The following is a 23,254-nucleotide window of genomic DNA, read 5'->3' as shown; positions in this document are numbered from 1 at the left end:
AAAATGAATGAGACTTAATATAATATAAGTCAAAATAATATGAAGGTTTGGATCTATGAAAGATACCCCTGCCACAATTCCTAAAAGGAGAATATTATGATGATCCTTGGAGTGATAATTCTGAGATTCTTTCCTTCATTTAGTTATCCAATACTTGTAGGTTAACCTTGTGTGGATCCTGATTTTTGATTGGTTAATCAAAATTTTTCATTTTATTTTGAGATTTTTTTAATTATCTGCTAATCCGCAGCCCAATACTTCCAGAGAGCATCTTTTAAAGGGGCCAGCATGGTAAAAATGAGGTGCGGGCAGCCCTCCCCCCCCAGCAAAGACACACTGAAGATACCCCACTCTCCCAAAGATCTGTACTTCAGAAGTGTTCAAGCCTTGCCCTCACCCCCTTTGTATTCTTTCCCTTTCTCCTCACTCATCCATTTTGAACCCAGCCCTGCTAGGGGCTGGATCAACAGGGGTTCATTTCTGTCCTGGGACCCCTTGGCCACCAGTGATCATTTGTGGGGTGACCTGGAGGAGACGGGGGTGGTGGTAATGAGGGTAGGGGCAGGGCATCTAAACTAATGCATCTTCAGGGGGTGATTTTTGTTTGCTGAGCTGGCCCAGTACTTCCAGGCAGGAAAAATAATGCCAACTTCAAGCTGCCCTTATTTTTTCCTGGAATAATATAGCTTACAAATTTCAACACAATATATGTTGTTCAGTTTTATATAATAATGTAAGATGCTATGCATGCATCTCATTATTTTAAGGTGCCACCTGCTAATAACTTGTGTAACAGTAAATTAATATGCAGTTTTGCTATTTAACATGTGTTGAGAAGCTAAAATAATGTATTATTCCCTTAGCACATATTAGTAAGCCAGTCTAGTGGCCTTATTTTAACTGCACTTTATAGCTTCTCTGAAGTATATTGATCTTTCCTTTTCTTTTGTTTTTCCCTTTGAATGTCTTACATACTATCAAACAACTTGTATTTCCTTTCCCTACCTCTCCTTGTGTTTTAATGGGTTTGTAATGTTAGTTTATAATTTGTCTTGCAAGACTTAGTTTTAGTCATTTCTGGTATTGTTCCCTAAATTTTGTAATTTATTGATATGTACATCGCTTAGAATTCTGATTAAGCGATCAATCAAATCCTTATTAAACTTGAAACTTCTCCATAGTCTACTAAAATGATCAAGGATTTTTTTCCAGCTCTGTTGTATTGCTGGTGCTTTCTTTTCATGTGGAGATTTTTTAATGGGGAGAGGCATTGATCTGTTTGCCTGACAATTTTGTCCCAGTCAATGCAGGATCTATCTCCATCCCCATGAGTTGTGTCCCTATCCCTGCCCCATCCCTGCAAGCTCTGAACACTTATGGTTTTACAGTATTTGAGGCTTGTACAGATGAGGTTAGAGAATGACACGTTGAAAAAATTCATCACCATTTCCCGTCCCCACGGATAACTGCGGGAAATCATCCCATGTCATTCTTTAGTGTCTATCTCAATCTCAGTCCTTCTACACCAGCATTCTTCAATGCCAGGCTTGAGGGTCATTTGCTGTGCCCATTCATTCTCTGATTCTTATGTGAGCCAAGAATAGGATAATGATGCCATTGTGACAACACTGATGTGATTGACTCTTAGGAATTGGTGGAATGAGGCATTATGACATCACAATATCTGCTCTGGATACCAGAGACTCATTCTTTAGTGTCTATCTCAATCTCAGTCCTTCTACACCAGCATTCTTCAATGCCAGGCTTGAGGGTCATTTGCTGTGCCCATTCATACTCTGATTCTTCCCTCTCCCCTTAAAGAATGTCATGGAGATGGTTTCTCACGGTTATCCGTGGGGACGGGAACGGTGATGAATTTTGTCACCGTGTCATTCTCTAGATGAGGACAGAGCTTCAAGTTTATTTAAAATTTCTTATACCGCCTAATCAGACTTCTAAGCAGTATACAAAATCATAAAAACATATATTGTCTAAAATACAAACTTAAAATTACAAGGTATCTCTAGGGATGACTACTACATTCAAAGACATTAAAACCTTGACAAACAGGAACAGAAGGTAAGAAGGTGAGAACTACAAAAGGGAACAAATAGGGAAAAAAACAGTTGGAAGGGTTGCTGAAGGTAAAATCATATTGGGTCGCCCTTACAAGGGCAGTTAGGTCTCAAAGGCATCAAGAAATAAAAATGTTTTCAGCTTTTTCTTGAATTGAATAAGAATTGATTCTTCACATAAACAAGCCGAGATAAAATTCCATTGAGAGGGAGCAGTCACTGTAAAGATGGTCGACCTCATTGTGTTTATACTTTAATGACGGGATAGAAAGAAGATTCTGATCCAAAGATCAAAGAGTCTTAAAGGTATTATATGGAATAAGAAGTCTATCGATGAATTCTGGCTGATTATTTGGTCGGGGTTTTAAACTAAACTAAAACTTAGCTTTATAGACCGCGTCATCAACCAAGAGGAGCTCGACTCGGTTAACAATAATGTAATACATAATACATAAACTTGACAAGTAAAACTAGATTGAAATAATTAATTTCCAAAATGTTTAACAAACAAAAAAGTTTTCAGAGCTTTCCGGAATAAAGCAAAAGAACCTAAACTTCTTAATGTAAGCGGTAAAGCATTCCAGAATTTAGTTTTAAATGTTAGTAAAAGGATGGAATGGGATCTATCTATCTCTGGAACCTGAAGCTTAGACCATCACCCCATCCCCTTTTCTCTCTCTGGCTCTCCCTAGAACTTCACGCTTCTCTGTCTCTCTTTTCCTCTGGACTCTGTAAGGCAGGGAAACTGCTTTGCTCTCTCCTTAATTGTAATGCTTATGAATATTGCTTTTCTGTAAGCCTATTTCTATAATATATTCTTTATGCAATCACTTCTGGCTGTGCTTGTTATTTGATTCTACTTCCTAATGAAACCTCTGTGAAAATATTGAAACCGGGACCTGCGGAGTGTAAGGCCGCTTCAACCATATCTCCTCCATCCTTACACCCCCCCCCACTGCCGCCGTTGCATCTTTTAAAGTCCTCCCTGCTGCCACCGCATATTTTTAACCCCCCTGCCACCGCCGCATATTTTTAACCCCCCCTGCCACCTCTGCATCTTTTAAACCCCCCTGTTGCCGCCGCCGCATCTTTTTTTTTTTTTTTTAAACCCCGCCACTGCTGCATCTTTAAAACCCACCTCCCCACTCACTGCCATCGTAACTGGTGATCCAGTGTATTTTCCGGCCAGCGGTGCACAGGACAGAAGTGCAGGGATAAGGAGCAAGCCCTCCGCGCTCATGCCAGGGCCCACGCCGATCTCCAAATGGCTGCAGTCAGCTCTTGCGGGACTCGCAAGAACTGACTGCAGCCATTCAGAGATCGGCGCGGGCCCAGGTAGGAGCGCGGAGGGCTTGCTTCTAATCTCTGTGCATCTGGCCTGTGCACCTGCTGGCTGGGAAAAATGAGAGCCGTCTAAGCAGGAAGGAATTTAAAAAGGTACCGAAGGGATATGACTAAAGGTACGGGGGGATGATTAAAAAAGGTACTGGGGTGGTATGTGAGGGGATGATTTAAGGTACTGGGGGACATGTGGTTTTATGGGGGGATAATTTAAGATACTGGGGGCAAGTGGGGTATGGGGGATGATTTAAAGTACTGGGGGGGGGCATGTGGTTGTATGGAGGGATGATTTAAGGTACTGGGGGACACGTGGGGGGACGGGGGATGATTTAAGGTACTGGGGGTACATGAGGGGTATGGGGCTTGTCTGCCTGCTGTCACTAGGCCACAACGCCTGCCTGCTCTGTGTCCCTTCTTGGCCTACCACTAGACCACCAGAGGGGGGACAGGGTGCAGAGCTTGGTAGGAAGAATTTGGGTCAGAATGTTTTTTTTCTTGTTTTCCTCCTCTAAATCTAGGGTGCATCTTATGGTTAGGTGCATCTTATGGAGCGAAAAATACAGTAAATTAAATCAGTAATTTAAAGAGAGGGTATGGTTGGACAGACTGGATGGAGCATTTGGGTCTTTATCTGCTGTCATTTATTATTTACATATCGTGGGGCATGGAAATTTTGGTATTATGAGCACTACTCACATGCTGAAAAATATGATTTTTTTTGAGGTGGGGCGTGTCTGGCGGCAGAGAGTGGTTATATTCTGCACTAATCCATTAGCACAGCTACATTGCCAATGGATTAGCACAGGTTTAGTGTTTGAGTTCCTGTTGCCTACAATATAAATGGCAGTAGAAGCTCTTCTAATAGCAAACTTAGCTTGTGGCAATTGATACAGAAAATACTCATAGGTAATTTTGGCATTTTACCCCAGCAGTAAAATGGCCTTAGCACATGGAAAATATTTGTGTAAACTTTGCTAAGGCCAATTTTTACTGCTATTTGGTAAAAGTGCACCATTTTTTTTTCTTTCTAATATTTTTAGATTGTGAGCTGCTTTCATTTGTTTTGCAACAAAAGCAGTTAGAGAAATCTCTGATAGATAAGATTAAAAAAAAAAAATAATGGCATTACATTTTCTTAGAATAAATTGCCTTTATTATTATATACTGTGCTTTTTATCTCTCTTCTAGGTCATACTTAAGAGGTTTAATTTAATTTAATATGGTGTCTTATATACTGCTAAATCTCCCAAAGGATTCAAAGCAGAATACAAAACAATTAAATTGACTTAAGTAATGGCCAAAAATCTAATCAGGTACTTTGAAATTCCCTCACTGTCCCAACGGGCTCACAATCCTACCTATGAAAGAAATAATTACTTACATTTATCTATAAAAAGAGAAGGAAGAAGGAAAAGATAATACAATAAATTCCTATCCTGTGGGCCAAAGTATTGGTGACAAGCTTCTGGTGATAATCCTGGCTGTTAAATACATTCCCGCAAAGGGTACATCTAAAAAGGGGTCCTTTTACAAAGGTGTGATAAAAATGACTTTGGTGCACCCTTATGTGGATCTTTCTCACACGCTAAGGTGTTTTAACTGAGGCCGTAAAATGACCTATTTTCTATTTTGTGTATTAATGACCATTAGTCACAGCCATTTAAAAAAATTACTGCGTATGCCCTTACTGCCACCTATTTTATAGATGGTGTAACAGGGAAGCTCCTGTCATGGAATACAGCCCTCAAACCTGCAATACCTAAAATAGAGCCTGTATACCCTGCTAAAAACCCTAGTTTAGGACATAAAGAGAGAAGGGAGACAAGGCAGGTGATGTCACAACCAGGAATTCCAGCAGGGAGGGCACACAAAACACTATCTCCTATTATTCCTTTCCCTGCTCTAAGGAGAAACAGAGAGTCAACACAGAAGGGGGTGGAGTTTGCTACAAGGTTTGGCAGTCACATAAGCCTCAAGCAGGAGGAAGGCAGGTGAATAAATTAACCCCAGCTGACTTTAACAAGGGAGGCAGAAAGCAGCACACTGAGAGCAGCCCAACGCCCTTTTCAAACCACCAGGAATATGTGATTGCCCCAGGCCAACAAGCAGAGAGAGGAATCCAACAGCCAGCTAGGTGTTGTGAATTCCTAGGGGAGCCTGAGGAGGTAGAGCAAGAGGTTCTTTCTGACGGAAAAGAACTTGGCCAGGAAACTTTCCCAAACACCCAGAGAGGGGGATGGGAGGTGGAGAGTGAAGCAGGGGAATGCATGGAGATTGAAGACAGCGATTATAGCACCAATGACCCAGGGTGGGGGTGGTACAGTGAGGCTGAAGCACAGTTAAGTGTGCCAGAGGAATGTATGGAAACTTGATTTAAAAGTTATAAGCTGGGACATTCCTCCATCTAAAGTATGTTCAAACATTTTATTGAAGGAACAAAAAGAAAATACAATCATATAATACAGAAAGATATTTCTTATAAATAATTTCACATATTTAAATATTCATAAAATTATTATCATTCCTCCAAACATTTAAATTATAAACCCTAATCCCCCATTATCACCCCCCCTCCCTACATCCTCTTCCACCCACTCCTTCCATCCCATTCCCCCTTCCCTCCATCCCACTTACCCTTACCCTTCCAGGATGAAAGATGACAAAAACAACCAAGTTTGGAATGCAATTAAGACAACCATAGCTTCAATGTAATTCATTAAGAATAAAACTTCTTGCTTTAGGTCAGTGGTCGGCAAACTGCGGCTTGTGAGCCGTATGCGGCTCTTTAGCCACTTGAGTGTGGCTCGCCTCTAGCAGGGGTGCCCAATCTGCTTCCCTTCCCTTCTCCCTGCCCTCCCCCAAGCCACCGCCATTGGAGAACATGCTGCCACCTCCTCCATCGGGTAACAGACCAGCGCCAAGTTCATAGCTCTCCCTGCTTCCCTTCCCCGCAGGGCCGACCAACTCTCGCCACCCGACGTCAATTCTGATGTCAGAGACAATGTTCTGGGCCAGCCAATCGTGCCTGGCTGCCATGAATCGATTTCGACTGCGAATCGATTTTGACTATGTGCGGGCGAGCGGGGTGTCAGTAGGGTTGATGTAGCTGTCGTAGCGCAAGCAGGCATGGGATATGGCTCTCAAAAAAAATCTTAATCGTACTGCTGATTTTGGCTATTTTGACTAATGAGTTTGCCTACCACTGCTTTAAGTGAATGGTTTTGAACATATAGATCCCAAGTTTATATAAAAAGACAAATTCATCTAGGAGATCTACAAATCTCCCAAATCTCAAATAGCAAGAAACGATGTAATTGATTCCTCCAATGCCAAAAACTTGGAGGCTCTGTCTGTAAACAATACTGCATAATACATTTATGACCAATCATACATGCTTTCTGAAATAAGATATCTCCCTTGACCATATATTCCCCAAGTAGTTGCCTTACCAAAAAGTACTCCCCTTGGGGTTTCCACAACAGGACTATCCCATAATGAACCCAAGTATAATAGGATGGCAGACCAGAAAGACTTAGGGGTCCTTTTATCAAGCCATGCTATTGGGATTAGCGTGTCGGACATTTCATCACACGCTAACCCCTGTGGCCAGCTAAAAAACTATCGCCTGCACAATGCAGATATTAGCGGCTAGCACGGCAGGTGGTTTAACACGTGGTATTACGCGCGTTAAACCCCTACCGCAGCTTGATAATTAAAGGACACAGCCAAAAAGCATGAGATAATGTGTTAAAATCTTTATCACATTTAATACAAATTGGGTAATTTACCAAACCCGCATGAAAAGCTTGAATTTGCGAGAACTAGGCCCTATGTAACATTTTATATATACATTCCCTCCATACAAAACCTGTAATAATTTTAGGTAATCTATTAATTGCTTGACTAAATTCAAGCAACAATATCTGAGTAAAAAAATTTCATATGTGCGAATTGGCAGTAAATCCCACCACAACTTATGTAATAAATTGGCAAATCCTCACATTGATTGAAAAAAGTAATAATTCTGTCACGAACTCCATATAAAAGGCCCGAGCTCTATAATTTATTCACATAACTCACCAATTGCATATAACCATATAAAGACCCAGGACCCTCTTCTACTGTTAAAGAAAGGTCAGGAAAATTTCTTATCTTCTTAGTCTCATCTAATACCTGTGCTAGATAATAAACACCCTTTGACCCCCAATTTCTAAATATCCCAGATGTCCTGCCAGGTGTAAAATCACCATTATCTTGAATAGGTAAAAGATCATTTACACGTGGATTATAAGCCCATAATTTCAACAAATTACCCTATACTGACCTCATTGGTTTTGAAATATAATTTTTTTTTTTTAATAAACCAGTAGTTTTGACTGATGTACCTGAAGTAAGAATAATAAATGAAAAGGATAATAAAAGGCCTTTTCATAAACTACTGGAATAAATACATCATCCATAACCCAATCTCTAATATGTCTTAATAAACAAGTCTTACCATAGATACGAAGATCAGGAAGTCCCATTCCACCTCTCATCCCTAATAATAATAATTTATTTTTATATACCTAAGAGTTCTAGGCGGTTTACAACAATCAATCACAGTACAAATCATGCAATAGATACAATACAAATGGATTAAAATCTTCTAAAGATTCTGCATGATAAAATGTTAACTACATTAAGAAATACAAACAATTAAAAAAGGATAAAAGATAGATTTAAAAAAAAAAATAACAACATTAAGAAATATCGAAAGATAACTTTGGCTTTTTCCCGGCCCAACAAAATTTAGTAACTGCAGTTCTTAATTTCCACCAATCTCTACTTTTTAATTCCAGTGGAAGCATTTGAAGAGTATATAACCACTTGGGGAAAAGAACCATTTAAAAAAGAGCTATACGCCCACCTAGGGATAAAGGCAAAGACTGCCATTTCAACAATTTCTGTTTTGTATAACTTAGGGCTCCTTTTACAAAGGTGCTCTAGCATTTTTAGCGAACGCACCAGATTAGCTAGCCGAAAAATTATCACCTGCTTAAAAGGAGGCGGTAGTGACTAGCGCACACAGCATTTTAGCGAGCACTAAAACCGCTAATGCACTTTGTAAAAGGAGCCCTTAGTAAATCTGGAATATTAGATTTATATAAAAATTTAGGATCCACCGGTATAAGAATACCCAACTATTTAAATTGATTCTCCATCCATTTTAGTGGAAAATCAGGACCCCACTGTATAAGTAAACTATCATTAGTAGTAATAGCTTCCGATTTATCCATATTTAATTTGAATCCCAAAAAGTCACGATATTCAGCAAAACTTTCCAATAAGGAATGTAATGAAATCTTAGGATTCGTTAAATGAACTAAAATATCATCAGCAAAAGCAGCAATTTTAAAAGTAGAAGCCCTTATATCCACTCCGATAATATCTGGATTAGAAAGAATCTCACGAATCAGTGGGTCCAAGGTACCTTGCCTCGTCCCTTAACCCACTTAAAAAAATTACAAAGGACAGCCATTAATAAAACCTCTAGCCTGTATATCTGAATAAAGAGGCTTAATAGCCTCCTGAAAATATCCCATAATACCATATTTATTCAAGACTGCAAATAGGAATTCCCATCTAACCCTATCAAACACTTTCTGAAGTAAAGACTGCTCAGAGAAGCCTGTGCTTAATTAATGCCCTAGAAGCAGCAGGGCAGCAGTGCCTGTCTGTTTGAACCAGGCTTAAAAGCATTATTAGCAAGCCAGGTCCTGAGGTAACAAAAGCTCAAGCATTTGGGAGGGCCTGAACAGCTATGTGCAAAGGGGGGCTTGCTTCCACACAAACTGCAGTGCAGGTTGTGAAAGTCCTTAATGGGACAAATTGCTAATAATAATAAAAGCCAAAAGAAGAAGTTTTTTTTTTTTCTTATCCTATGGTATAGAGAAGTGCTGGCACCTGAAGTGCCAGAGCCGTACTGGCCAAGACTGTGGCCCTAAGAAGGGCATACTAGCCTATTGAGGGACGGAGAAGTCCTATTTTGATTTCCTTTTGCTTATAAAGTGGTTACAAGGACTTCCAGTCCCTAGACTACATTTCATACAACAGACATTGGAATTATGTAAAGTGAATGGTGTGACTAGTGACTGTGGAAAGCGGTTTGTGTTTTGGGATTTTCTTTTTCCTTATAATAAACCTGGTGAAGTTTTGTTTGAACTGAATCCAGTGTCTGGGTTTCCCTTTCACTGACCACATAAAAGGCGCACAAAAATCTTACCTGTGGTCCGAGCCGGGTTTTCCCAGTTGCTCGGGGCCTGGCCTGGCCACAATGGTAAGAGTTCACGCAGTATCCATGTGCTAACAAGGTAGTGCAGGAATGCTCACTCTCTGCCCAACACACCTAGAGTTACCAGACCTTAAAAAAATAAAAATATTTTTTTACCATGCACAACATTTTTAGTTGTGGTAGGCATGCGTTAGCAGCTAACATAGCTTAGTAAAAGGGCCCCCAAGGACCTTTAATAATCCTGGCATTCTTATTACTGAACAAAAAAATGAAATAGAAAGCAAAGATGAAAAAGAGATCTTCATGGTTTTATACTAAGGTGCACTAATTGATTTAATGTACGCTAAATGCTTAGAAGACCATTGGAATAAAAAGTGCTTCTTAGCACATCTTAGGTGAAAGGAGCACAAAGAAATCCAAAATAGAATTTTTCCAGAAAAGTGTCTCCTTTCACTGACAAATGTATGTATTTAGACTGATTGTGTAAGCATAATTACATTACATTAGAGATTTCTATTCCGCCATTGCCTTGCGGTTCAAGGCGGATTACAAAAGAATTACAAAAAACGTATTACAAGAAGACGATATCGGGTAATTTCTAGAGGAGATAAAGAGTAGATGAGGTTGCTTTGGGGAATCGGGAAGGTATTGGGAAGTGGTATTAGGAAGTGGGAAGGAGCTAGTGGTATTAAGTCATTTGCAGAAATTTCTTGAAAAGTAGCGTCTTTATTTGTTTTCTGAATGTTTTGTAGTCTGGGGTCATAAGTAGTAGATTGGAGATTTGGTTGTCGAGTTTTGCTGCTTGAACTTTATTTTGATCAGAAAATATTTACTAAACAATTTTTTAATTGTTGTTTTCAGGTTCACAATGTTTCTTTTGCTTTTGAGTTGATGCAGGATGGAGGATTAAAGAAGCCAAAAGCCCGTCCTGAAGGTGAGAGCAAGCATTGCATATGTGCATTTATCTTAGGGTTGTACTAAATTCTAATGATAGGTTAAAATAAAGTGTTTCCTCCGTTTCATGTCTGAGAACAAGTTGCATAGAACTCAGTTCACCCAAACTCATAACTTAAGTGTGTGTGTGTGGTGGGGGTGGGGGAGTTATCAATATGGATTAGATTTCAAATATTTTTATTAGGTTTTAGGTTTTAACAGAAAAACAATAAAAGGAACAATAATACATATAGCAAGGCCTATAAAGGACCATCCAATAGTACAAAATGGTTAGTCGAACGATATATACAGTACAATGAATCAGTCAAGATGTACATGGTAGTCCAAAAGAGGATCAAATGGTAGCCTGGAGAGGGATAAAAGAAGAAGAAAGAAGAAGAGAGGTAGAGAGTTCAGCAAATTAACAAGGAGATAGAATGGGCTACCATGAAGATGGGCAATTTTATAGTTTACCTTTCTTAAAACCAGCTACGCTATCTACTCTTACCACATCTTTTGGCAACGCATTCCAGAGCTTAACTATTCTCTGAGTGAAAAAAAATTTCCTTCTATTGGTTTTAAAAGTATTTCCATGTAACTTCATCCCGTGTCCCCCTAGTCTTTGTTATTTTTGACGGAGCAAAAAAAAATCGATCCACTTGTACCCGTTCTACTCCACTCAGGATTTTGTAGACTTCAATCATATCTCCCCTCAGTCGTCTCTTTTCCAAGCAGAAGAGTCCTAACCATTTTAGTCTTTCCTCATACGAGAGGAGTTATTAGCATGAAATGAGACCTGTGCTAAACTCACACGAGGTGGTGGTAAAATAAGCCCATTAGACTTATTTCCATCAGAATATTAGTTGATCTCAGTGAATAAAAATGCTTAAATCTGATATTTAGAAAGCATGACCACAAGCCCCCTGGGTATGAATAAACTTTTTTGTGGGCATTTAGGTGGTCTCCATCTTTATTTTAATGAAACCAATCCATCTTGAAGGGTCTGAAAACTGGATGAGGGAAGGAAAAAGGGTCATGATGAAACTCTGTAGGTTAGATTTATGTTTTCTCCTGGTTTCTTTGACTTTTTCACTAAATAAGTTCTTCATTTTCTCTCTCTGATATGGACTTCATTAGTTCTGTGATTGTTTTTCTTTTCTTGCCTTATGTATACTTTTCTTGATCTTTGTGGATTTGTAAACATTGGAAAATAAATTTTAAAATAAAGATGATTTTTTACATAGCGGTTAAAGTAGATGGGTTTAAAAAAAAAAGGCTTGAACAAGTTCCTGGAGGAAAAGTTCTTAGGCCCTGATGCACAAAATGTTTTCTTGTGCCAATAAGACTCATTAAAGCTGCCAGCAATAGCTGCTGGTAACCACTGTGTGTGTATGTTGTGTGAGCACACAACACATTCACTGCAGCTGTGCCCATAATAAAATAATTAAAAAGAAAAAAAAAAGTCCATGCCCTCCCGCTGAGCCCACACCCATCCCACAATGCCGGGACTTGACACCTCCCCAGTAACCCAAATCTTTGTTTTCAAATCATCAGGAGAGGTGCCCACTCGTTCCTGCCTCAAGGGCCTCCTCACTGGACTGGAAACATAACCCAAAGCCCCTCAACACCCCGTACCTTTTTTCAAAAGATCAGCAGGAGGGATGACCACTCCCTCCTGTCTGAAGGCCTGCCTTTTCAAAATGGCAGTCCTTCCCCCTCCAGGTGTATTTTGGAATGCACTGGGAGGGGCCTAAGGCCCTGATTGGCTCAGGTACATAAGGCCCCTCCCCCTGTGGAGCTGCTGTCAGCTGAGCCAGTAGGGGAAGCCTCAAACAACTGAGCAGCAGGGGAAGCCCCGAAGCTGCCGGCTCAGTTGATTATGGATTCCCTTGCTGTGATCAACTCAGCTGGCAAGTGGGAAGAGCCGTGGCAGGACATTTTTTGACAGAAGAGGTTCAAGGATGCAGAAGGAGAAGCTATGCTAGTGATTGCTCTTCTGAGCAATCACCAGGCACAGTTCCTCCCTTATTTACTACCGCTGCTCCACATGAAGAGCATTCTTATAATTTGCATACTATTCATGCAGAGTATCACACGTTGGGAAAAAATTGCTCCCGACATGGTAATTTATACCATGGCATTGGAGCGTTGTGTGTCAAGGCCTCAGTCTGCTATTGAGACAGACATGGGGAAAGCCAATGTTTGCTCTGGGATTGATAGCATGGAATGTTGCTACTGTTTGGGTTTCTGCGAGTGCTTCTGACCTGGATTGGCCTTTGTGGAAACAGGATACTGGACTAGATGGACCATTGGTCTGACCTAGTATGGCTATTCTTGTAGTAACATACTGACATAGTAAATGATTGCCCAACAAGGCAGCCAGAGCTACATTATTATTGTCACTTCAGCATATTAATCATTTGCAGAGCTGCAGTCATTCAACAACTTGAATTTGACAGAAAATGCTGACATCAATGATGATAGTTTAGGTTATGATGATAGATAGGTTAGGTGGCTAAATGCATTTGTTTATAAGCTTATGTCCCCATTAACTCATACCAAAACCAGCAGACCAACATAAAAATATACAAATAAATGGTTTTATTACAATGAACACTGACGATTCTCAGTTGCCTGACATGGCCGTGTTTCGCCCCCTCAGGGGCTGCGTCAGGGACTGAGACAGAAACTATAAAAACAATAAATATCAACACCTATTAAATTTTTAAATACATAGCTTAAAAATATGCAATAGTACATGGTAAGTTGCAACCAAGCCTAAACATTACAACAACCAATCCTTATATTCAAATACTTTAACTGAAAAATCCTAAAAAATTTCATACCCAGGAAGTGCTAATCCAGACTCTCAACTTACTAGCAATAATGTACAGCATCATAGTATAAGCTTTACAAAGTACATTGATTTCATTCTAAAACTCACTATAATGTATAAAAAAAACCCAAAACAGCTTACTCACAAGGTCATTGACTATCTAATTGTAAATAGAACACACTATTCTAAGATCCAAACATAGCTACCACTGTTAAGGAGCCAAATACAGCTGCTGTGAGGACTTCTTATTTATGTTTTCTTTGGAAGCTAAAAATGCCTAATTAGCTAGTGGAAGCTAAAATGCTCATACCTAATTGCCTAGGTATGAGCTTTTTAGCTTCCAAAGAAAACATAAATGAGCAGACCTCACAGCAGCCGTATTTGGCTCCTATAACAGTGTACTGTGTTCACAATTAAATTTCTACTGATTTGATAAGTAAATTTTGGTATATTGTAGTGTATCCTAGAATTAAATTATTTTCCAGTGCAATCGGTGAGACATTCTAGACAAGTGGGTAGTGTTCCCATGGCTGCATGCCATCTGCAGAAGAAATCCAGTTCAAATTTTTCCCTGTGCCTCTTCTATACTTCACTGAGCTCCTTAGCTCCGCCTGAGGCAGGCTGCAGCACAGATCCACAAACAGGTCACAGTGAGTATAGGCTGTTACCACCTGTGAGGTGAATTGGGGGAGGTTTGAAAAGTGGGGTTTTCAGAGTTTTTGCATGTTCTCTTGTGTTCCCTCACCTGAAAAATCCTAAAATTGCTGTTGTATTGCTGGTGCTTTCTTTTCATGTGGAGATTTTTTTGGGGTGAGAGGCATTGATCTGTTTTTCCCTGACAAATTTGTCCCTGTCACTGCTTCTTAAGGAAACAGTGTGATCTGTTATAGCAGTGGTGGTCCTAGGAGAGCCCCTTGCCTCTCTGGATTCATGGGGGCATACTTGCACATTCTCATCTTTCCAGACCACCACAGTTTCTTGCGGTTTCACATCTTGCACAAACATTGCCAGGTTTTGGCTCTGCCCTTTGGACTAGCAACAACTCGAGCCTTCACCGAGATGATAGCAGTCATAGCGGCTTACTTAAGTAACATGGGTATGCAAGTACACCCTGTCTTAGTCAACTGGCTAGTCAGAGCTCCCTTGTTGGCCAAGGGTTGACGCACAGTAGATCAGGTGATCCAGGTGCTGGAGGACCTTGGTTGGATTGTGCATTACAGATAGGTCAGTCTCTCACCCAAGCAGTCTTGGAATACCTGGGTGTTCTCTTCGATATGTACGCGGGCCACATCTGTCTTCTAGGGACACACGGACTGATTCTGCATTCCCAGATTTCTTCCCTTCTCCAGCTCCTTTGGCATGGAACTATCTTCAGGCCCTGGGATCCGTGGCTACCACATTGGATATGGTTCCTTGGGCAAGAATGCACATTTATCCATTGTAGCTTGTCTTTCTCACTGGGGTGCAATGCAGACCAGTCTTCCCTGGACTCTGGAGGCTCAGGCCAGCCTTCTTGGTGGCTTCTCCCATAATCGTTATGCAAGAATGTACCACTGCGATTCACCTCCTAGGTTGTGGTGCTGACAGATGTCAGCCTTCGGGGCTGGGGAGCCGGCTGCACTTGACGTCCCATGCAGGGGTATACGCCCTCTCTGTGGACATGGTTGCTCCACATAGCCAGATTCCTAAAGGGAGCACAGCGTATCAGGCTCCCGGTAAAACCTCTATTCCTTTCTTGGGATCTTAATGTGGTTTTGCAGGGACTCAGCCAAGCTCCATATGACCCACTGAAGGAAGCGTCCTTGATGGATATGATGCTCAAAACGGTTTTTCTGGTGGCCGTTACCTCAGTGTGAAGGGTCTTGGAGTTACAGGCTCTTTCTTGCAGAGAGCCATTCCTTAAATTTACTGAAGCTGGAGTCTCTTTGCGCACTATTCCTTCCTTTCTGCCCAAGGTGGTTTCAGCATTCCATGTCAGTCAGTCAGTCAGATTGTCAGTGTTCCAGTCCACATGTTCCAAGAAAATAGACTAGATTCTGAAGAAGTTGAATGTTAAAAGGGTGCTTCTCCAATATCTTGAGGTCCCCCACAGGTTCAGGCTATCTGACCATCTTTTGGTGCTGACAAATCCAGCTAGGCACGATGTACCGGTTTCCAAGGCCACAATTGCCATATGGATCCTTAGGACCATTTCACCAACATATATTGTTTGTGGAAAACAGTCCCCTGTTTCCGTAAAGGCGAATTTGACTAGAAGTGTAGTTTCATCATGGGCAGAAACTTGGGCAGTCCACCCCTCCCCCCCCAGAAGAGATTTGTAGGGTGGCAACTTGGTCCACTGTACACACATTTGCCAAGTTTTATGTGGTGGCAAGGAAGGATTCTGCTTTTGGGTCCTCTGTGTTATGAGCCAGTGCAGTGGTCCTGTCCTAGATTTCTGGGACTGCTTTGTACATCCCGCTCATCCAGAACGACACACCTATTGCACTAGAAAAATAGATTAGGTTTTTACCTTGCTAATATCTTTTCTAGTAGATAGGTGTGTCATTATGGACCTCACCATGTCATTTATTTCCTGCACCTGTCTACTGTCTCACTCAGAATGTTCTTATCCAAACCTGACAGTTGGATGCCAGTCAGACCTTAAGGGTATGATGAGTAGCCTATTACTAGGACACTTTGGGGTATTATTTGAGCTCCTTTAATGTTTCTGTTTGGCATGATTGTTTTGCTGTTTGATTGTTCAGTGTTCATTGGGGAGTTTCCCTGTACTCCTCCTTCACATCTGTTTCTAGAAAGGCCTATTGCCTGCTTTGGAACTAACTGTAGGGGGCAGCAGAGTCCTCTATGGAGTAGGAGGGATTCAAAATCTGAAGTAGATTCGTTCTGCAATGCTCACAAGCACTGGGATATGACCCGCTCGTCCAGAATGACACAACTATCTACTAGAAAAGATATTAGTAAGGTAAGAACCTAATCTCTTTTTTTAAGCTATATATTTAAAAATGTAATATGTATTGATATTTATTATTTTTACAGTTTTTGTCTAGGCCCCTGATGTAGCTACAGAGGGGGTGAAACATGGCTTATGTTGGGCAATTGAGAATTGTCAGTTTTTTGTTGTAATAAAACCATTGACTTGTATATTTTTATGATGGTCTGCTGGCTTTGTTTTTGGACTGGATCTTACAGATTTTGCAGATCACTTGCCTATCTGTTTTTTGGGACCCCCATTAACTCATTTACAAATGTTCAAAAACATTTATGCAGCCCATTTCCATAAAAATCAATGTGGAAACAGATAAGTAAATATAGAAATCTTTAAATACACAGCAAAATACACAGCTAAAAATAAAAAAGAGAAAGCAGAATGTTGCACAAAATTTAGGAAAGTATCTTGTGTATGTGTATGTCAGAAGAAAGGGCCTGATAGCACTTTGTATATTTTGACAGGAACAGCAAACATGAGTTTTGTGAGGTTGATTGTGCACATAATAATTTGATACTATTGTAGACTTGCCTGAGTCAGCAGATAATAGGAATACTGTCTTGTTAACAGCCAGTGAATGAGAGGACGATCTGTAAACATACAAGTTATAACATAAGCTTTGTGCTTCCTCTTCTTTCTTTTGGTCATAGAGAAAAGTGATAGTGCTTATCCTGTTAGTGTGAATTTATTGTTTGGTTTATTTTTGCTAATTCAATAAAATTTAGAAAAAAAAAAGTATGGATGAATTTGAGCTAATAAACGTCTGGACATGCTTATAGGCAGAATGGAGGATGTTAGTGGAGCATCTGTGGTGTCTCTTCCATTTGTGTTATCTAAATATCATTTTTCTGGCAGCATTTCATCCTTTTTTTGTGTGTATGCTATCTACCAAGTATCAGCTCTTATAGCAGCTGCTGTTTGTGGGTTGTGTTTTTTAATGATATTTGCCTTTCAGAGGCCAAAATGATTTTAGATGGATTAACCATTTGGTGAATTATAACAATATGCATCAAAGGTGTACTAATGCTGGTGGTTTAAGGCAATAGCCCAGTCTGTTTTTTTTGGTAACCAAGCTGTATGAAACTGTCCCCCACTTTTAAAGGAAGAAGTTTTTCTGAAACAAAATTAACCAAAAATTTCTTATTTTCAAATGATTTTGGACCAGATTATTTTCTCTGGCTGAGGTAAATTGTCTGGGAGAGAAAGGAAGCATTCTGACACTTTGTTCTGGCAGTAAGCAGCACAGTGAGTGACAATATGCTAATTCCTTACTGGGAGAAAAGGCAGAGAAAATGAATAACATTTACAAACTTTGGGGAGAATTATCCATTAAAAGTAATAAATAAAGTTAGGCTTAATAATGTACAGTATGTACACTAAGTAAAGTTAACTGAAGCCTATTATGGGGTCAGGGAAACTACTCACCAAAATATAAGTGAGAGATTATAATCATGACCTCATCCAGACATATCCACCAATTAAAAACACAACCATTTCCATTGTAGAATCGTAATCTGGTTTTGCAAGGCATCAGTCAGGCTTGGTATGAGCCTCTTCAGGAAGTGTCCTTGTTGGATCTTACCATCAAGACCGTTTTTCTCATGGCCATTACGTTAGCAGAATGAGTCTCAGAGCTGCAGGCTGTGTCGTGCAGGGAGCCCTTCCTCAGGATCATGAAGGCGGGAATGTCCTTTTGCATGGTTCCATCCTTTTTGCCAAAAATCATTTCAGCGTTTCATGTCAATCAAGAAGTAAAATTGCCATCATTCCAAACTACAGGGTCAAAGAAAAAGGACTGGATTCTGAGAAAGCTGGATGTGAGGCGAATCCTCCTACGATATCTAGAGGTCACCAATGAGTTCTGACTATTAGATCATCAGTGCTCACCATTCAGATTAGATACAGCGTCTAATAAAGCTACCATTTCAAGATATACGCATGACCATCTCGTCAGCATATATTGCCTTGAAAGCGCATTCCACAAGACGCGTGGAGAGGCATAATTTAAAAAAAAAAGTCTAAGCCTAAGGCGCCCAAAGTTAACAGCAGGGAAATGTCCATTCTTGAAAAAAATGTCCAAAATGTAGGTTTTTTTCGAGAATGGCCTACCTGTACGTTCAGCTATTTAATCGCCCAGACCACCACTATATCTATCTTTAAAACATATTCCCAACCAAAAATTCACCCAAGTTCCAAATGCCGAAACCAAGACTTTTTAGGTGTAGGAGGGGCCAGTCCTTCGCTTAATAGCACAATTTCCTAACCAGCATCTGTCATTAGCACTGGATAGAGAATCAGGAAACCCATCTTTTCCCCCCCCCTGCAAAGACTGCAGTAGGAGGGATACCTAATCCCTCCTGCTGGACACCCTTGAAGCCAGCTGGAGAGATTCCCAATCTCTCCTACTGGACAGCCCCTCCCCCAACGATCACCAGCAGGAGACATGCCCTGTCCCTCCTGCTGGACCCCCCCCCCCCCACTGAAAGTTCATCGGTAGGAGGGATGCTCAGTCCCTCCAGCTGGACACCCCCAGCCCCCCAAAGGTAGCCCACCTTGACCCATTAGAAAGTTTAGAAAGTTTTATTAGGATTTATATACCGCCTATCAAGGTTATCTAAGCGGTTTTTACAATCAGGTACTCAAGCATCTTCCTTATCTGTCCCGGTGGGCTCACAATCTATCTAACGTACCTGGGGCTATGGAGGACTGAGTGACTTGCCCAGGGTCACAAGGAGCAGCGCGGGGTTTGAACCCACAACCCCAGGGTGCTGAGGCTGTAGATCCAACCACTGCACCACACACTCCTCCACCCACCCTCACCAGACTCTTCAAGCCCACCCGGACCCCCTAAACTTTTTTAGATGGCCAGACGATTCCTTCTTGCGTCCGGCTGGCAGGCCTGCCTTCACTGGAATGGCAGGCATACACCTCCCCGGTGCATCTTGGGCATCCTTCCTGGCGGCGATCATTCGGTGTGGGGGGGGTTGTCGGGGAGAAGAGATTGCGTATCTCTCTTGCCGGCAATCATTTGGGGAGGGGGGCCGGCAGGAGGGACTAAGCATCCCTCCTGCCAGTAATCTTCACGGGGGAGGGGGTGTTCTGGGCCGCTAAATTGATCACAACAGCCACGATCAGCTCAGTGGCAACCCGATCGGAACTTATACCTGTTTGGACTTCATCTATGTCAAAACGCATGTTCCTTCCAGGCAACCTTGTCAAACTTTTGATTATTGCTGCAGGTCGACCAAGTTTGGTCGGCCCACATCCCACCCACCTCATGCCCTAACCACTCTTCAAAAAACACCTCTTTTTGCTCTATCAGAGGCCTAAAATGCCTCTAGATACGTCTAAAAACCTGTTTTTCAGGTTGTCCAAGTGCTGACTTAGGCAGGTTTTTAGATGCATTTTTATTTCAATTATGAGCCCCATATCCTCTTGGTGGTCGGAAGCTCGAGTTATTGCACCTGGAGTGATTTGTAATGCAGTGACCTGTTCTGCTCTGCACAAGTTCTCCAAATTCTAGAGTGGATGTGGCAATACGTAAGCATGGCGTCTTAGGATCTTGAATGTTACAAGCAGGCACAGAGGTCCCACCCTAGATTCCTGGTACTGCTTTTGTACATACTTAATGCCCAGAATGACATCTATTGCACTAGAAAAAAAGAGATTAGGTTCTTACCTTGCTAATATCGTTTCTTGTAGATAGGTGTGTCATTCTGGAACTCCGCCCTGTCAGTTATTTACTCTTCCTACCTACTGTCTCAATCAAAACTGAGATTTTGATGTCAGTCAGACCTCAAGGGTATGAAGAATAATTAATCTATTACTATAATTCATTGCAGGAGTGTGTGAGCTCTATAAATGTTTCTGATTGGTATGGTTATTTCGATGTTTTGAGTGTTCAATTAAAATGTTTAACATGTTTGTTATACAAGAGAGCAGAACAGATTTGTAGTTCGGGGAATCTCACCGTATCCCCCTCCTTATCTGTTCCTATATACACCTATGGCCTGCTATGCTACAAACTGAAGAGGGCAACAGAGCCCTCTGGAGAAAGAGGTAGAGTTGATTCCATCTGCATGGCTCACAGGCATGGGGAGAATACATTATTGTCCAGAATGATACACTTATCTACTAGAAAAGATATTAATAAGGTAAGAACCTAATCTCTTTTTATGGCCCTAATTCTATAAAGGCCACCCATCAGCACCTCATTTAATTTAGCAATAGGCTTAATCTCACAATCAGCTTTAATCGGACTTAATTAAAGTTAGGTGCCTAACTCGAAAACACTGTTCTGTAAAAAGTAGGCGCATAGCCCAAAGCGCCTACACTAAAAATGGGAGTAGTTAGGGGGCAGGTCATGTGCATGCTTTCAAGCTAGGTGCCTCTTTGTGAATCGGGTGCCAGTAAGCTCTGATATTGGTGTCTAACTATAGGCATAGAGAACCCTGGCATAAATTGGGGAAACCTAAATGTTAGGATTCTAAGCATCATCAACGCTAAGCATAACTCTGTAAAGGGTCACTTAAGTTTTATATAATCGGTGCTTATATCAGCACCTAACTTTAGGCGGACTTTATAAAAGAGCCTTTGTGTCTAAGTGCTTTGAAAATGAGCCCCTTCTTCGTTTACCAAGATTTTTCCTTTCATTCCTTAAAAAGAACGTAATGTATCTAGAACAGCAGTCTATTCTCTTAAGGTAAAACAATAAAAGAAATCTAATAGATAGAAGTTTTTCTTTTTTTTCTACAGATGTCGTCAACTTAGATCTTAAATCTACCTTGAGGGTTTTATATAACCTGTTCACAAAATACAAGAATGTTGAGTGAGAGTGGATGCAGCCAACCACCAGCCTGAAGTATTCAAAAAAATCCTCTGATTCTTTTGTGCCTTATACTGTATTACATGCTACATGACTGCCTTCTTTTTTTTTTTTTTTTTTAATATGTCTGTTTACTAATAAGCCACTTGATAAATTGAGATCTGTTAGCCAGAAACAGTATTCATTCTTTAACCTCCAGGCCTAATTGCTTAGTTGTTTCACTGCGAATGCTGAAGCCATTAAAGTATAGTATGTTTTTTTTTTCTGGTCTGTCATTACATGTCCTGGCTGAGAATATGAAGAGAGATTTACAAGCAAGACATGTACATACCTGATTTTGTGAATCGCTGTGCCCCATCGAGGCTTTGTCTTTATATGCTTAGTCATTTTATTCATTGTAAATCCATCACTTGTCTTGTTTTTATTTCACTTTTATACCATTGTAGATGGATTGGTTTGACTGGTTTTATAAGATCATTAGCTGCTGGGAAAAATGTTTTGATTTTCCTGGCTATGACATCTCTTTTGTACACTTAAATAACATCTGGTGTAGAGTATTCTAATAGGCCAATGGCATACCTGTATTCATGTGTTTATTATATCTACAATAATTATAATACTGTAATAATTTAGTTTACATAGCACATTTCAACCTGCCAGGATCCCAAAGCACTTTAACATGAGCAGTACAGAAATGCATTCTTTCTTCACTAGGGGAAGAGAGAAGGACTGGTCTCATTATCATGTACAAAAATCCCAAAACACAATTGGCAACAAATTTTTTTTCGCCAGGTGCGAATATACCAAAATATAGGACACAGACGAGTGTTAATGAAAATGTTTGGGACAATAATAATAATAGGACGTCAGTATGGGAGCAAGATTTAGCCCCGGGCAAGATCTCATAGATGAAAAGCACCAGACACAAGGTCTAAATAAGATCTGCCCCATACATCATTAAGTCCAATGTTTTAAATTATCATGTCAATAACAATCAAAAAACAAGAATCAAAAAAATTAACAACCAAAGGTTACAAAAATCAAAACATAGTAACATAGTAACATAGTAGATGACGGCAGATAAAGACCCGAATGGTCCATCCAGTCTGCCCAACCTGATTCAATTTAAAAATTTTTTTTTTTTTTTTTTTTTTTTTTTTTTTTTCTTAGCTATTTCTGGGCGAGAATCCAAAGCTTTACCCGGTACTGTGCTTGGGTTCCAACTGCCGAAATCTCTGTTAAGACTTACTCCAGCCCATCTACACCCTCCCAGCCATTGAAGCCCTCCCCTGCCCATCCTCCTCCAAACGGCCATACACAGACACAGACCGTACAAGTCTGCCCAGTAACTGGCCTAGTTCAATCTTTAATGTTATTTTCTGATTCTAAATCTTCTGTGTTCATCCCACGCTTCTTTGAACTCAGTCACAGTTTTACTCTCCACCACCTCTCTCGGGAGCGCATTCCAGGCATCCACCACCCTCTCCGTAAAGTAGAATTTCCTAACATTGCCCCTGAATCTACCACCCCTCAATCTCAAATTATGTCCTCTGGTTTTACCATTTTCCTTTCTCTGGAGAAGATTTTGTTCTACGTTAATACCCTTTAAGTATTTGAACGTCTGAATCATATCTCCCCTGTCTCTCCTTTCCTCTAGGGTATACATATTCAGGGCTTCCAGTCTCTCCTCATATGTCTTCTGGTGCAAGCCTCCTATCATTTTCGTCGCCCTCCTCTGGACCGCCTCAAGTCTTCTTACGTCTTTCGCCAGATACGGTCTCCAAAACTGAACACAATACTCCAAGTGGGGCCTCACCAATGACCTGTACAGGGGCATCAACACCTTCTTCCTTCTACTGACTACGCCTCTCTTTATACAGCCCAGAATCCTTCTGGCAGCAGCCACTGCTTTGTCACACTGATCTTCGGACACTATCACCCCAAGGTCCCTCTCCCCGTCCGTGCATATCAGCTTCTCTCC

The 23,254-nt window shown here is 40.8% G+C and overlaps 1 protein-coding gene across 3 annotated transcripts in view; it reads left to right on the top strand.

Moving 5' to 3' along the window:
• Positions 1-22,366, top strand: part of PARVB (parvin beta) — a 276,144-nt gene extending 253,778 nt beyond the window's left edge. For all 3 annotated transcript variants that reach the window (XM_033952575.1, XM_033952576.1, XM_033952578.1), the window contains exons 12-13: positions 10,552-10,624; positions 21,204-22,366. In XM_033952575.1, coding sequence (XP_033808466.1) covers positions 10,552-10,624; positions 21,204-21,280 — 150 coding nt within the window. In that variant the 3' untranslated portion in view covers positions 21,281-22,366. The remainder of the gene's footprint in view (positions 1-10,551; positions 10,625-21,203) is intronic.
• Positions 22,367-23,254: the final 888 nt, after the last annotated feature.

Source organism: Geotrypetes seraphini, chromosome 7 (assembly GCF_902459505.1).
Source record: "Geotrypetes seraphini chromosome 7, aGeoSer1.1, whole genome shotgun sequence".
Taxonomy (NCBI): domain Eukaryota; kingdom Metazoa; phylum Chordata; class Amphibia; order Gymnophiona; family Dermophiidae; genus Geotrypetes; species Geotrypetes seraphini.
The sequence above is the reverse complement of the archived record's forward strand: the minus strand, read 5'-3'. Positions and strand labels throughout refer to the sequence as shown.